The sequence below is a fragment of the Budorcas taxicolor genome, chromosome 23 (assembly GCF_023091745.1).
Source record: "Budorcas taxicolor isolate Tak-1 chromosome 23, Takin1.1, whole genome shotgun sequence".
In the NCBI taxonomy this organism is placed as follows: domain Eukaryota; kingdom Metazoa; phylum Chordata; class Mammalia; order Artiodactyla; family Bovidae; genus Budorcas; species Budorcas taxicolor.
In genome coordinates this window covers 18,382,470-18,398,658 of record NC_068932.1, presented here as the reverse complement: position 1 = coordinate 18,398,658, position 16,189 = coordinate 18,382,470, and the positions used below count along the sequence as shown (strand labels likewise).

The following is a 16,189-nucleotide window of genomic DNA, read 5'->3' as shown; positions in this document are numbered from 1 at the left end:
TGTTTTATTATTAAAATTTTCAAACATCCAGCAAAGTCTTAATAATTTTTTCAAAGACACACACCCACTGCCTAGATTCTACAATTAACATTTTAATATAATTTGCTTTATCATGTATCTGTCCATCATTTAAATTGCAGCTATGAGTACACCTCCCTCTGACTGCTTTGGTATGCATGTCATTAACTAGGGTTTGTTTAGTTTATTTTGGTATAAAGTTTGTGTTCAGTGAAGTGTACAACTCTCAAGCATACATTCATTGATTTTGAAAAATGCATACACCTACCAGTTACCAAGGTAAAGAACATTACTATAAAAAGTGTTATTTGTAACTCTTTCCTTTCCCGCTTATACATTATGAACAAAGTAATTTAGGGTTTTCAAATTCAGAACACATTTGAGAAGCCAGCATGAATAAGGACTGCCAAGTTCTTAAAATGTTTTTGTAAAATTTGTATTTTTTATGCCTGAAAAAAAGTGGCCTAAACTATTGTCTAGTTTAAATTTAACTCAGCTCAGCTAGGTCTGTAATACTAGCCCTGTTGTAATTTAACCCTCCTGATTAGGAAAGGAGGTTAGTAATAACAGATAACTAACCAAGGGGTTATAATAGATAAGCTTGAAAAGGTTTGGTGGCGTTGAATGATGCCTAATCTTGGATTCTAAGCAGAGGGATTTGAATGACCTATTGTAGGCAATTGGAGTCAGTGTAGATCCTTGAGCAAGAGAGTCATATAGTGAAGGTGAATTTGAGAAGGATTAAGTTGGTATTCTTAATCTTATATCACAGGTTTAGTTAGAGTTGTTGAAGGGTGACAGTTTTGAAGCATCCCCAGAATAAGATCCCACTCCAGTATTCTTGCCTGGAAAATCCCACGGACAGAGGAGCCTGGTAGCCTCAGTCCATGGGGTCTCGAAGAATCAGACACGACTGAGCGGCTTCACTTTCACTTTTCACTTTCATGCATTGGAGAAGGAAATGGCAACCCACTCCAGTGTTCTTGCCTGGAGAATCCCAGGGATGGGGGAACCTGGTGGGCTGCCGTCTATGGGGTTGCACAGAGTCGGACACGACTGAAGTGACTTAGCAGCAGCAGCAGCAGAATAAGATATGCTTTCTAATCCTCCAGCCTAAGTCAAGCTTTGTGATTGCTGAAAGGGACCAACTTTCTATTCAGCTACTCACAGCAGCAGCGTCCCCTACAAATTGTAACTGCAGAAGGAACACCCTGTGATTACAAAGGTAGTTACCACCAACTTTGTTTTGCATTTGAGTTCCTGATGAAAGTAGGTGTCAGATGCAGAGGGTGCAAATGATGGAAGAGAAATGACTTGGCAGCCTAAGGGTTAAAGACTTCTCAGCCAGGCATTCAGTGGCTGCCACTTCCCTCCTGGATCTTTAGTTCCAGGCAGCAACCTTGATTTGCTGTTCCCCTAAGTGCTTTCCTTCCCAGATCCCTCCACTAGCTCCATCTAATTCAAGTTAGACCTGGGATTAAAGGCCCAGTTTGAGTGCTCAGCGTCTGCCCCCAAGTGTCTCCTTATCCTCTAGGCAGACATCATCTCATACTTCAGAATCTTTGTGAAACTTATTTCTCAACCACTCATACTTTTTACCTGACTTTAGTAGCTACTTCTGTACACGTCTCCATATCATACCCTACTGTAGAGCCCCTCTGGAGACTAGCAAAAGTAGGTAGTATAAGAGATGAATAAATGAGTAAGAGATGTTGAAGGAAGAATTTATGGAGTTTGAGGCCTAACTAGTTACAGGGTGAGAGAGGACTCTTAAGATGATCTCAAGAATTTGAGCCTGAGGATGAGCAAAAGAAAAGTACTATGTCCAAAAATTGGGAAAAGAGATTTTGAACACGTTGGCCTTACAGGTGATGGATATAAAATTTCTTCCTCTTATTTGGATTTGCTTTCATTTCAGTCTTCATTGTATTTTCCCACCTTTGTGGTTCCATGAGGAGACCACTATTCTTGAAATCAGAAGGCTGTTAAGGAAAAATAAATATCGTTCTGAGAAAAGTGTGGCATCTTCAGCAGAAAGGGAATTTTGAGAACTTGATTGGAACTGAGTACCGACTGGGATTTCTCTCTCCTGTTCCTTTACATCCTCCCCCCTGCCCCCTTGGCTGCTACTCAAGAGGCTGCACCTCCATCAGACAGAAGTGTGATTGTGCATTCTATGTCAGTGCTCATGTAAATACTCCTTTGACGACTCCTCAGCACACCACATGAACTGGTGCCCCGCTAAGGAAAGAGTGGGTAGTTAGCAGGTGCTAGTAGGTTCATTTTTAGAGAACAGATCTTGAACACATTGGAAAAACTTAGATCTACCTAAATAGGGAGAGAAACTTACATTTATTTTTCCTTATGCCTGTGAGACTGCCGTTAGGAAAATTAACTTACTGGCTTCTTTCATTCCCGGAGTTCAAGTGCATATTTAACTTCCAGGTATTCAGGTGTTTTTCATTTGGAAGAACTAATCACTTAAAGTCAGTGATGGGGGGTTCCGTCCCTGGTCCTGGAAGACCCCACACGCCATGGAGCAACTGAGCCCGTGCACCACAGCTATTGAGCCTGTCCTCCAGAGCGCAGGGACCACAACTCCTGAATCCTGCGTGCCCTAGACCCTGTGTTCCACAACAAGAGTGTTAGTCGCTGTTGTATCCAGCTCTTTGCAACCCCGTGGACTGTAGCCTGCCAGGCTCTTCTGTCCATGGGATTCTCTAGGCGAGAATACTGCAGTGGGTTACCATTTGCTTCTTCAAGGGATCTTCCTGACCCAGGTATGAACCTGGGTCTCCTGCACTGCAAGCAGATTCTTTACCGTCTGAGCCATCAGGGAAGCCCACCAACAGGAGAGGCCACCAAAACGAGAAGCTCGTGCAGTGCAACAGAAGAGCAGCCGCCCGCTCTCTACAGCTAGAGAAAAGCTCATGCAGCCGTGAAGACGCAGCACAGCCAAGTAAATAGAATTACATTTTTTTTAAATTTAAAAGTAAATAAAGTTAGTGATAGATGGTCCCACATGGGCTTCCCTGGTGGCTCAGATGGCAGAGAATCTGCCAGCAATGCAGAAGACCTGGGTTCGATCTCTGGGTTGGGAAGATCCCCTGGAGGAGGGAACGGCTCCTACTCCAGTATACACTTAAGAATTTTACTCCTAAAGAATGGTTAAAGGGACATGTAAAAGGGAGTAATTTTGTTTTGGAAATCAAGGAAGCCTTCACAGGAGGAGTTGCAATTTGAGCTGGATCTTGAAGAGTTGAAGTTCCTCAGACTGACAAGGGTAAGAAAGAGGCATTCCAAACCAAGGGAGCATGTCTTCAGTCTTGAGGATATGGAAGAGCTTCTCATGTTGAGAACTCATGTGACTGAATGATAGGAGCTATGATGAAAGGTGAGGCTGGAGGAGACTGAGGGCTAAATCGTGAATGACATCAAGCCAAGGAGTTAGGTCTCAGGCAGTGAGGAGCAAATGGAGATTGGTGAACAGACAATTAATTGTGCATTTTAGCTAGATTAGGAATGGATCAGAAGGCTTTTTAAAAAGTGAAATAGTGAGATAAAATTCACTGTAAAAAGTGAGATAAAAATGAGATAAGAAATAAAATTCACAGTAACCACTTTAAGAAATAAGTGGCTTAGTATATTCACAATGTTCCACAACTATCAGCACTCCCTAAAAATTCCAGAACATTTTCATTCCACTAAAAGTGGAAGGGTATTTTGACAGCTGTCCCTGATAGTCTGGTCATAGGGATGACAAGGAAAAAAAGATGAAACTTTGAAAGACATTTCTAACATAGGCTCAACAAGACTAGAATAAAATGTTAGTTTTAGTCAGCTTTTTGAAAGCATCCTCAAAATACTGATTCTAGTTTTTTGCCACCTTACTTACATTTCTCTTACTATTATTTACTGTTGCAACAGCTTTACTGTCTCTTCATTTTTTTTCCTTATTTTTTTTTTCCTTTGGGCTGTACCACATGGCATGTGGGATCTTAGGTTCTCAGACTGGGGATCAAACCCGTTCCCCCTATCATGGAGACTCGGAGTCTTAACCATTGGACCGCCAGGGAAGTCCCCATTTTTTTCCTTATTTTGTATGACTTTTGTACTTCTCTTTTATGTTGCTGCTGCATTAATTCAACATGAAGTCTTTGTGAAAGGATGAAGACTGAAGGGCTGTGCTAGGAGGATTTGCCCGTATACTGGGATTCAAGAGATCACATGCATATGGACGTTTCTTTGTAATTACTGATATAAAGCAGCCAGTGTTGTAATAATATATACTGAATGCTGAAGAGGTCTTTTTCATTTATAAAATGTGAGGCAGGCTATAAGAGTGAGATTGACTATAGGGAGCATGAGGGGAGCTCTGTCTGGTGATGGAAATATTCTGTGTCTTAGTTTGGGTGTTGGTTACTCTAGGTATGTTAAAACTAATCAAATTATACATTTCACTGTGTATAAAGTTTACCTCAATATTTTTTTAATGAAACAATTAGAGGTGACTGAATGGGGCCTAGGAGTCAAGTGTTTGTCCTATAGCATTTGAGGTATTTCCGAAGAGAGACTCTAGCCGAGCATCCACAGAGGCTCTGACGGTCTTGCTGGAAAAGAACGCTTCTGTTCCGTGATATTCTTTGCTAGTAAGGGCTATCAGGCCCCTGTGGCTTCCTGCATGCTAACCCTTGTGGCTGCTACTGAAATTTGTTTTCAGATGGGTTTTTCAGCAGAGCTTCCTGGGTTCTGTCCAGGAGATTCCAGAAAAGTACCCTTTTCCACCCTCCCAAGTGGTACTGTAATTTGTAACCCGGGAATGGGTCTGTCTCTTAAGTATTGCCATCACAGGATGGGGTGTGGAACCTAAGTCTCAGTGCCTTGGTTTGTCCTGTTAGTCCAGCTGCTGCCCCTTCCCCCACCCCACTGCTTGCAGATTTTGTCCCTTGGCTCTTTCTCAGGAGCAGGGGCAGCAGCTGGGCCTTCCACATCCTGGCACGAGTAAGGCTAAGAGTGCCTGATGTCTAAATTGGTGCCAGTCACGAGCTGTGAATCCCAACTAGAGCACTCCCTTCCTCAGTCAGATTGGGCTTCTTACTCTAGTACCAGATTACGCTTCTGCCCAGCTCAGCTCACAGCTATTGTTCAGAGACCACACACTTAAGGGGAACTGGAGTTTCGTTTTCTCAAGCCTCTTCTTCACTTAGCCAAAGTCTGGTCTTGGCGAGAACTGACTAATTAGGTCTTGTGTTTAAAGGTAGGTGGGTTAAGGACCCAGAACAGACTGTGGAAGTAATTCCCTGATTGCCACACTTTATTGAGCTAAAACTCCTCTGCATTAATCAAACACGTAGAAGATTGCTAACCTTTCACTCTTAGTTGCTCCTTTGAAAATTTCTCCTATAATAATTCTGTTAGATCTAAGTGAATTACCATTGTGCTGTTAAAATTGCATTTTCAAAAATAGACTCACGTAATATACTCACGTGGTACAACATTCAAAAGGTGCAAAAAGACCCACCGTGAGAAGTCTTCCTTTCATCCCAGGATGGCATGCAGGTTGTGGCAGATGAATTACCTGTATTACTCAGTTCAGTTCAGTCACTCAGTCATGTCTGACTCTGTGACCCCATGGACTGCAGCATGCCAGGCTTCCCTGCCATCACCAACTCCTGGAGTTTACTCAAACTCATATCCATTGAGTCTGTGATGCCATCCAACCATCTCATCTTCTGTCGTCCCCTTCTCCTCCTGCCTTCAATTTTTCCTAGCATCAGGATCTTTTCAAATAAGTCAGTTCTTTGCATTAGGTGGCCAAAGTATTGGAGTTTCAGCTTCAACATCAGTCCTTCCAGTGAACACCCAGGATTGATCTCCTTTAGGATGGACTGGTTGGATCTCTTTGCAGTCCAAGGGACTCTCAAGAGTCTTCTCCAACACCACAGTTCAAAAGCATCAATTTTTCGGTGCTCAGCTTTCTTTATAGTCCAGCTCTCACATCCATACATGACAACTGGAAAAACCCCAGCTTTGACTAGACGGACCTTTGTTGGCAAAGTAACGTCTCTGCTTTTTAATATGCTGTCTAGGTTGGCCATAATTTTTCTTCCACAGAGCAAGTGTCTTTTAATTTCATGGCTGCAATCACCATCTGCAGTGATTTTGGAGCCCCCCAAAATAAAGTCTGTCACTGTTTCCACTGTTTCCCCATCTATTTGCCATGACGTGATAGGACCAGATGCCCTAATCCTAGTTTTCTGAACGTTGAGCTTTAATACAAGTTTTTCACTCTCCTCTTTCACTTTCATGAAGATGCCCTTTAGTTCTTCTTCTCTTTCTGCCATGAGGGTAATGTCATCTGCATACCTGAGGTTATTGGTATTTCTCCCGGCAGTCTTAATTCCAGCTTGTGCTTCATCCAGTCCAGCATTTCTCATGATATACTCGACATATAAGTTAAATAAGCAGGGTGACTATACAGCCTTGACGTACTCCTTTCCCAATTTGGAACTAGTCTGTATTATTATACTACTCTTGTATGATATATCCTCACTAAAGGGAGCCTTTTGATGAAAGTGAAAGAGGAGAATGAAAAAGTTGGCTTATAGCTCAACATTCAGAAAACTAAGATCATGGCATCCGGTCCCATCACTTCATGGCAAATAGATGGGGAAAGAGTGGAAACAGTGGCTGACTTTATATTTTTGGGCTCCAAAATCACTGCAGATGGTGATTGCAGCCATGAAATTAAAAGACGCTTACTTCTTGGAAGGAAAGTTATGACCAACCTAGACAGCATATTAAAAAGCAGAGACATTACTTTGCCAACAAAGGTCCATCTAGTCAAGGCTATGTTGTGGATATGTGTGGATATGAGAGTTGGACTATAAAGAAAGCTGAGCACCAAAGAATTGATGCTTTTGAACTGTGGTGTTGGAGAAGACTCTTGAGAGTTCCTTGGACTGCAAGGAGATCCAACCAGTCCATCCTAAAGGAGATCAGTCCTGGGTGTTCATTGGAAGGACTGAAGCTGAAACTCCAGTACTTTGGCCACCTGATGCGGAGAGCTGACTCATCTGAAAAGACCCTGATGCTGGGAAAGATTGAGGGCAGGAGAAGAAGGGAATGGCAGAGGATGAGATGGTTGGGTGGCATCACCGACTCAATGGACATGGGTTTGGGTAGACTTCGGGAGTTGGTGATGGACAGGGAGACCTGGCGTGCTGCGGTTCATGGGGTCGCGAAGAGTCGGACACAACTGAGTGACTGAACTGAGCTGAAAGGGGACATGGAGGGCAAGCTGATTCAGTGTTTGAAAAACAATATTTTGTCTGGAAACTGTTTCAGGCTGAAGGCAAAACTGCCCATAAGTACTGTGCTCTGCTTATGAATTTGTTTCTCACAGAGGTTGACAATTCCAAAAGTAATTTATAGCTACACTAGGGTTGAAAAGAATAAAAAATGGTAGATAATGGGAGCCAAGTTCCTCACTGTCCAAGAAACAAATTATAAATAAGCAAAGGGGAAGGCTAGAATGGACCCTGTGGTACTATATTAGAGTGGAGACTCTAGTATAATCTTTTATTTAGTTTGATATATATGGATAGATACAGAAATAATGATAATGTGTGTATACACATAAGTTAGAATACGTACATATATTTCCCAGCTCTCTCTGCCGAGAAGGGCCTAGAAGCAGTGATATCACAGTAGCAACGAGTGCAGCTACTTCCATATGTTGGTTTTTAATACCATTCTCCAATAAAAAGAACCAGGACTTCTTGGGGCAAAGGCTGATTTAAGGGTTGGGGCAGGGAAATTACAACATGAACCTTTAGTATTTTGTAGTGCCAAAAGGTAAGAAAGCACTGTAAAAAAATAAAAGGATAGGGTATGTCAAAGGGATGCTGGTGCCAACCAGTGTAAAAAAAACTCCTGATGGCTAAAGATAGAAAATTGAGCAATGAAATAGCCTAGTATTGGATTATAACCCAAGGCATAAAATATGCATGAGCCTATGCTGATATAAATAACTAAATAAATGAAGGGAAGAGATGAATCTTCCTTAGAATAACTCCAAATAACATAGATAAGTACCCCTTCTTCTAAGAAACGGAGCTTAATCTCCCCTTTGTCCTAAGTCACTAAGTGTGGACTCTGGACTTAGTGACTCCCTTCCAAAGGAAAGAATCCGGGGAAAGGAAAAATAATAACTGTATGCGTGGTGCAGAGACCTGCTGGCACTACCTTAACCAAGTGGTCAGAGTTAAAATCACCAGTGGTAAGTCGTGTTGATACATTGTACCTGTGATAGGATGCGATGAGGAAGGCACTTTACCTCTGTGCTGTTATTCTTACCCAACTCCATAGCCCCAGGATAAACACGAGGAAAACATTAAAAAAAAAAATTCATCAAAAGACGTTTTATGAAAATATTGATACTTTTTAAAAATACCAAAGTCGTGAAAAACAAGGAAGGTTGAGGGATTCGTTATGGCTAGTTGCAGTGTGATATCCTTAACTGGATCCTGAAACAGAAAAATTACATTAGTGGAAAAGTTGGTAAAATCTGATAAAGTCTCGAGTTCAGTTAAAAGTAATATACAAATGCTCATCTCTGTTAGTTTTGACAAATGTACTGTGTAAGATGTTAACCTTCGGGGAACTGGGCAAGGAGTATATAGGAACTCTGTACTACCTTTACGACCTTTTTTCTTTAAACCTAAAGTTATTCCAAAGTAAAACCTTTTTTTAAGTCTACCTCTCAACCCCACTGGATTGCAAGCAGATCAAATCAATCAATCCTAAAGGAAATCAATCTTAAATATTCATTGTAAGGACTGATGCTGAAGCTGAAGCTCCAGTACTTTGGCCACCTGATGCAAAGAGCTTATTCACTGGAAAAGACCCTGACGCTGGGAAAGATTGAAGGCAAAAGGAAAGGCGGGTGGCAGAGGATGAGGTGGTTAGATAGCATCACCGACTCAATGGACATGAATTTGAGCAAACTCTGGGAGATTGTGAAGGACAGGGAATCCTGGCGTGCTGTAGGCTCTGGGCTCATAAAGAGTTGTACAGGACTTAGTGACTGAACACACACACACTCATTCCCCTAGCTACCAGTCTCCTTCCCTGGAGACAGTGTTACTAACTCCTTTTATCTTCTAGAGATATAAATAAATACAAGTAGAAATCATTCCCCCCCTTTAAAAACAATGCCATGCACATACTATATATTAATACTATTTATGTACACTCTATGTTCTGCTTTTAAATCTTGTTCCATTACTAGTAGAAATATATAGGTTCCTCAGCCTTTTTTCAATTTCTTTTCCTAAGTTAGCTACGGAGAATTCCATCGTATGGGTGTACTATAACTGATTTAACTGGTTTCTTATCATTGATGGCCATTTGTTATTTACAGTCATTTGCTATTATAAACTACTCTGAAGTGAGAAAATCTGTACATGCATTATTTTGCACTTTTAAAAGTAGGTAGGGTAAATTTTGAGAAGATTCCCTGGGTTAGAGCATATGTATTGATACACTTGTAACTTAGAAGATACTCTCAAGTTGCTCTTCCTAGGGATTTCTCTGGTGGTCCAGTGGCTAAGACTCTGTGCTTCCAAAGCAGGGGGCACGGTCCACAGCCTGGCCAGGCATTCAGATCCCTCATGCCAAGTGGATGGGCCAGGGAAAAAATGCCCTCTATAAAAAGGCTGTACCAACTCACATGGCACCTGCAGCATTTGAGTGCCTTATTTCTGCCTACCATCACTGAACATAGAGTTACACAAAATGTTTGATCTTTGCCAGTCTGTTTGCATTCCTGTTGTTAATATAGTTGAGCATCTTCTGGTCTTGCCGATTTTTAAGTTGGTTGTTGGTCTTTTTCTCATTGATTTGTAGAAGCTCTTTTTATATTAGCAAAATAGCCTTTTGTTATAAGAATTACATATATTTTTTCCTAGTTTGTCTTATGATTTCTTTTCTTGCCTTGCAGAAAATCCGGGTTTTTTTTTTTTAATGTAGCTAATTTTAACTAATCTTTTCTTTTATGGTTAAAGTATAACTTTATATTATACTTAGAAATGTTCTCCTGTTTTTTGTGTTTTTTTTTTTCTTTAATCCATTTGAAATTTACTTTGGTGAAAAATTCAGAGCCATTGGTTTTTTTGTTTTTGTTCTTTTCCCCCAAATATCCAATCACTACAACATCATTTATTGAATAATCTGTTTTTCTTTAATTGAAATAATAATTTTTAAATCATATTCTCATGTATTTGTGTCTCTTTCTGGATTTTCTGTTCCATTTTTGTACCATTGATTTCTTTGACTATGAACTCATACTACACTGTTATTTTTTGTTTATACTTTTATTATGGAGAATATAAAGTATATTCAGAAGTATACAGTGTTTTAATTATTGTAAAACTTATTTATAAAAATCTTTTACTATCTGGAAGAACCGCCTTTCCGCCCTCATTACTCTTTTTCAGAATTTGCCTGATTATGTATTATTTTCTGCGCTCAACTTTCTCACTTGTGCTTTAAAGTTTTCACCATTCAGATATTCACATTTTTCTGTTCAGTTTATATTGAGGTATTTTTCTCTCTCTTTTTTAAATTTTATTTGTTGCTATTACTTTTTTCCTTTATATGATTTTACAGGCTAGTGTACATATATGTGGAAGTTCTTAATTTCATATTAATTTTGTACCAAGCCATCCTAATGAGTTGTTTTGCTTGTAATATTTTTTCATGTATTTCTCTTGAATTTTCCTAGGTAAACAATCAGGTTACCTACAAATGATATATTTACTTTCTTTTCAGTTTTTATACTTGGAGCTGCATATTTGAAGTATTACGAAATGCCTCTAGTGTGGAGGGACTCTTGGCAAGCACAGTGGACCCCCAGGTGTGAACCCAGGATAGGCAGAAACATCGGCAATAGAGACATTAAACCCTAGGATGGAGTTTTTTGTTGTTACTGTTGTTTCATGTTTTGTTTTTTTTTTTCTTTCCTCTAGATGTGAAGTCTGGAAGCTATACAGTGTTACAAGTGGTGGAAGCCCTTGGGTAAGCTACGTGCTCCAGAACAACTCTCATCAGCCCTGGCAGTACACTCTGAAAACAGTTATTTTGTCCTCAGTTTCTTCCACTGTAGCCCAGTTCCTCCCTCCCCTTCCATATTAGTACCTCAGGCTAAGCCTATGTTTCTCTTGAAAAAACTTATTGAGACCCTTGAAGAGGTGTTGAGAGCACAGCCTGTGGGCCGCAGTAGCTCTCGCATCAGCCCGCAGGTTTAGGTGAAGGTGGGTGGTTGAAAGCCATCAAATGTTAATGCTTCTTTAGCCCCACCCTCCCCCGTGGCATCCTAGTCAGCCTGCATCTGACTCAGACCCCTGTGGGCCCCACCTGGGAGGCTGACCTGGCACGGGATTCCCCACTGTAGGAAAAGGCTTGGAACAACAGCTGGAAGACCACTGTTCAAACCAGATATTCCAAGCTCCAGAGAAGGCATGTGCTTATAGTCTAATGCCTGCTCTTCTCATATTTTGTACTTGGAAGACCATTTAAATTGGAAAGTCTTAGTAGCAAAGGTTGTTAACTGTCATAGCTAGTGTGTCTCCTAAAACAGAGAAAAATAGAAAATTGGGGAGAAGATGGGAGAGTAGGTCACTATTATGCATTTCTCCCATATGTTGTTGTGGCCTTGGTTCATTTTTTTAAAGTAACAGCTTTATTGAGATATAATTTACCTATCATAAATTCACCATTTATAAGTGTGTATTAAAAAAATAAATAATAAAGTGTGTATTCACAGATTTGTGTAGCCATTAGTTACCACAGTCAATTTTAGGACATTTTCATCACCCCAAAAAGAAACCCCACACCTATTAACAGTCACTCCCCATTCCTTTCTCTTCCTTGCACCTGGTAACCGCTAATCTACTTTGTTTCTGTGGATTTACCTATGCTGAAAATTTCAGATAAATGAAATCATGCAATAATATATAATCTTTATGATTGGCTTCTTTCATTTGCAATAATGTTTTCAAGATTCATTCCTGTTGTAGCTTGTATCAGTACTTCATTGCTTGCTGAGTAATATTCTGTTATACGGATATACCACCGTTTGTTTACCCATTCATCAGTTGAGGGATATCTGAGTTGTTGTCACATTTTGACTATTCTGAATAATGCTTCTGTGAGCATCTGTGTGCCTTGGTCCATTTTTAAATGTACAGCTTTCTGCTTCTGAGTGGGGCCCTTTCCGTAAGCTCCTATCCCAGGTATCTTGTCAAGACTGATCTTTTCTGCCCCAGCTCCTCTAGTATAGATACTCTTGAGACTTCGCCGGTGGTTCAGTGGTAGAGAATCCACCTGCAATGCAGGAGATGAGGGTTCGTGGGTTGGGAAGATCCCCTGGAGGAGGAAATGAGGAAATGGCAACAGTATTCTTGCCTGTAAAATTCCATGGACAGAGGAGACTAGGGGGCTACAGTCTATGGGGTAGCAAAGAGTCGGACACTACTGGACGACTGAGCTCAGCATAGGTACTCTTATCCTTGTTTCGTTAAGGTACCCTGGCCACCTCTCCTTCAGAAGTCTTCTGCCTCCTTCATTTGCTTAGATTCCTTGTGGTATGTTTAAATGTAATCTCTGTGATTTGTTTTGAAGATAAATCACCTTGTTGTTGCTTCAGCCTGGGTCCTCCCATATCAATAATCCTAAATAGTTAAAGCCTTTATTCTGACCATCTTACTTAGTACACTTCCAGTTGTAAAGACTATAATGGTTGCTTTAATAGTGATATATTTATTCTTCTCCTGTTTTGGTAGAAGTTGCCATCTCTTGAGCCCTGTGGGTAACTGCTAAGCTCTCTTTCAGAGGAAAGTCACAGTTGTATCACTGAGGAGAAAGAGTAAACCCCACACCCAGTCAGTGCCTGGAGACGGACACTTCTGTTGGCTGTGGTGTCACTTATGCCCCTGATGACACCTCCAGGCCAATCTGGGGATTGGCCTTACTGTTGTTTGTAATGCTGAGCGCCTCCAGAGTACCTTCCTGGGCCAGCTTCCATGCCCAGGGGCTGAGTGCGACTAATTGCAAAATATTTACTTCCGAAGTTTGAACTGGGTGATAAATCAGGCTCTCTATCTTACTTTCCCCCAGGTCTTCTCTAGAGAATCCAGAACCCCAAACTCGGGCACGTGGAATCCAGCTTTTGTCACAGGTGCTCCTCCAGTGTCATTCCTTGCTCCTGGAGAAGGAAGGTAACTGGTAGGCGTGCTGAGCCTTCCTTGTCTATCAGGCCGGTTTACCCGGGAGGGAGGGAGGGACATAAGGTATCTTCGCACTCCTAACTCAGGGTCTTCACACCGCACTAGTATATGTGGCAAAGAAGATAAGAATTGAGCCACAAGACACATAGATTTCAAATGTAGCCTTAGACAGTTTTTTTTTTTTCCCCCCAGTATGTCTTCTGTCTGTAAAATGGACAAAGTAGTGTTTCATAGATGGAGCAGAAGAGTAATGAAATATCAAAATGCTTTGAAGTCCTGAGGGAAAAAACCCGCAGCTTATTTATCTTCCATAGCAGGGGTGGGCAAGCTACAGCCTGTTTTCATGAATAAACTTTTATAAGCATATAGCCACATCCGCTTATGAACCTGCTGTTTATGCTGCTTGTATGCTACAGTGGCCCAGCTAAGCAGCTGTGACATACTGTGTCCAAACACCTAAAATGTTTCCCGTGTGGCCCTGTGAGAAACGGGCCAGCCCAAGTTCTGTAGAAAGGCAGTTCTCAGGTTGAGAATGGGTTTGATTGTGACCTCTATGTGAATGGATGACCCAAGATGTTCACCTGTTTTCTTGACAGATAAGGAAGGAACCCCTCAAATGGGAGGGCTTGGGACATACCTAGGTGAAGGAGGCGATTTGTAGTGAAGCCCAGGCAGGAACAGCCCTTAGAAACTTTGGGAAGAAGCGATGCCAGCGGGCCCTTCTCCAGCCTGTGGAAACTAATGCCTGAATTTCTGGTCTGTTCAGTGGTCCACCTGATCCTGTTCTATGAGAACCGGCTGAAGGATCATCATCTCGTGATCCCGTCTGTCCTGCAGGGTTTGAGGGCACTTGTGAGTTCTCCTTCTCTGTGTTACATACCATGTTTATAGGAATCTATTTCCAGTGAATTGTCTCCTTCCCCTTAGTGGGTGAGACTTTGGGTACTTCAAAGCAGATGCCTAGATATGGGGCTAAACTAGTCTCAGCCAGCTCCACTTCTGTTTTTAGTCTGGAGAGTAAAAGTGTCCTTTGGGGACTGGAATTCAGTGTCAGCCTGGAAGGAGCTGTAGAGACCTAATCAGCTTGAGAAAAGGGACCGTGTTTCTCACCGTCAGCATGTCTTCCCCAGCCTGGATGTTGTAATTCCCACTGCAGTTAGATAGGCCCGTTTTAGGCTTGAAGGCTACACTAAAATTTCCAGACTTCCCTCTGTGTTCACACTTCTCTTCTCCCCCAGAGCCTGTGTGTGGCCCTGCCCCCAGGGCTGGCAGTCTCTGTGCTTAAAGCCATCTTCCAGGAGGTCCACGTACAGGTGAGTGATAACAGTCACCTCAGTATTTTCTATCTTCCAGCCCTTGACATAACTAGAATTACATGGCAAAAAAAAATTGCCTTCTAAGAGTTCTGAACTCTTACAGGCCTTTGACCATATTTGCCTGCTGTCCCTTGCTACTGTATAAGGAGAGGGAGGCATGCAATTACATCTGACCTGTGTCCTCTTACACCTAAAGAAAGTGAGGCACGTAGGAGACAGGTTTTGGTTATTGGTTCCTCTGCTAGACTGCTGGACCAGACCCATACCTTTTCTCTGCATTTCCTCTGAGGGTCATCTTATCCTGGTATAAAGAGAATTACCCAGTTAGAGACGGTGAAGCAGGAAATAGTTTTGTCAGCTGAGGTATTCTTTGGGCACTTACTTTACTTTCTTGTCTCTCCTACCAAGTCCCTGCCGCAGGTGGACCGACACACAGTCTACAGTATCATCACCAACTTCATGCGAACCCGGGAAGAAGGTAAGAGGCAGGCTTTCAGGAGACCTAAAAAGTGAACGCAACTTTTCTTCCCCCTTTACCAGGACTGATTTTAGCCCAGAGTGATATAAAAGAGCCAGTACTTTGAGAGGAAGATAAAGGGAAACTGGGAGTCACTCACTCCCCAGTAAAAGAAAGAAAGGGTGGGGTTTGAGCTGAAGTGTTAAACTCCTACCTCCATAACCATTATATATTGTGGCACATCTTCTCTTCACTGAGAACTCTCTTGGAATAGGAAAGCAGAAATGGTCAGCTCTGGGAGGCGTGAAGAGGGAGGCAGTGAGAGAGGGAAAGCGCAGGCCAGAAGAAAGCCCCACTTTCTATCTTGTGGGACAGTAGTGACCTTGTTCTCTCCTCCCCAGAGCTGAAGGGCCTAGGAGCTGATTTCACCTTTGGCTTCATCCAGGTGATGGATGGGGAAAAGGATCCCCGTAATCTTCTGGTGGCCTTCCGCATTGTCTATGACCTCATCTCCAGAGACTATAGCCTGGGTACGTCCTTGCAGTTTTGGATTAGCTGGTTGGGGCTTGTCAGATGAAAGGCTTCTAAGTCCTCATTCTTTCTCTGTTGCCTTTAGGACCTTTTGTGGAGGAGTTGTTTGAAGTGACATCTTGTTACTTCCCTATTGATTTTACTCCTGTAAGTAGTACCTTTCATTCATTCATTCAAATATTGAGTGTCTGTTGTGTGCCAGGCCCAGTTCTAGGCACTGAGGTTACAGCACTGAACAAAAGAAACGATCCCTGCCCTCAAGAACTTAACATGTCAGTAAACTGGGAAGTGGAAAAAAAACTTCCTAAAAATGTACTTAGTGCTTAGAACTACAGGATTGTAGAACATGATTCATGTCCTTGAAAGTTGAAACATTTAAGTAACAGTAAGAGATTATGGACCAAAACAAGTGGTGTTACAGTTGTTCAAAGACAGTTCAGTGTGAGCTAGAGTAGGCAGGAACTGACTCACAGATAAAATAGGATTTCAGTTGGTTTCTGAAGGATGTGTAGCATATGATCCTGGATTCTGAGGGCACATCTCAGGCAATAGAAACAAAGAGGACACAGTTGAGCATA

General features: G+C 41.8%; 1 protein-coding gene across 2 annotated transcripts in view; it reads left to right on the top strand.

Annotated features, from left to right (window-relative positions):
- Window positions 1–16,189, top strand: part of MMS19 (MMS19 homolog, cytosolic iron-sulfur assembly component) — a 34,140-nt gene that overhangs the window by 1,455 nt on the left and 16,496 nt on the right. For both annotated transcript variants that reach the window (XM_052661237.1, XM_052661236.1), the window contains exons 2-8: window positions 11,049–11,097; window positions 13,198–13,298; window positions 14,074–14,159; window positions 14,546–14,620; window positions 15,032–15,101; window positions 15,482–15,610; window positions 15,697–15,758. In XM_052661237.1, coding sequence (XP_052517197.1) covers window positions 11,049–11,097; window positions 13,198–13,298; window positions 14,074–14,159; window positions 14,546–14,620; window positions 15,032–15,101; window positions 15,482–15,610; window positions 15,697–15,758 — 572 coding nt within the window. The remainder of the gene's footprint in view (window positions 1–11,048; window positions 11,098–13,197; window positions 13,299–14,073; window positions 14,160–14,545; window positions 14,621–15,031; window positions 15,102–15,481; window positions 15,611–15,696; window positions 15,759–16,189) is intronic.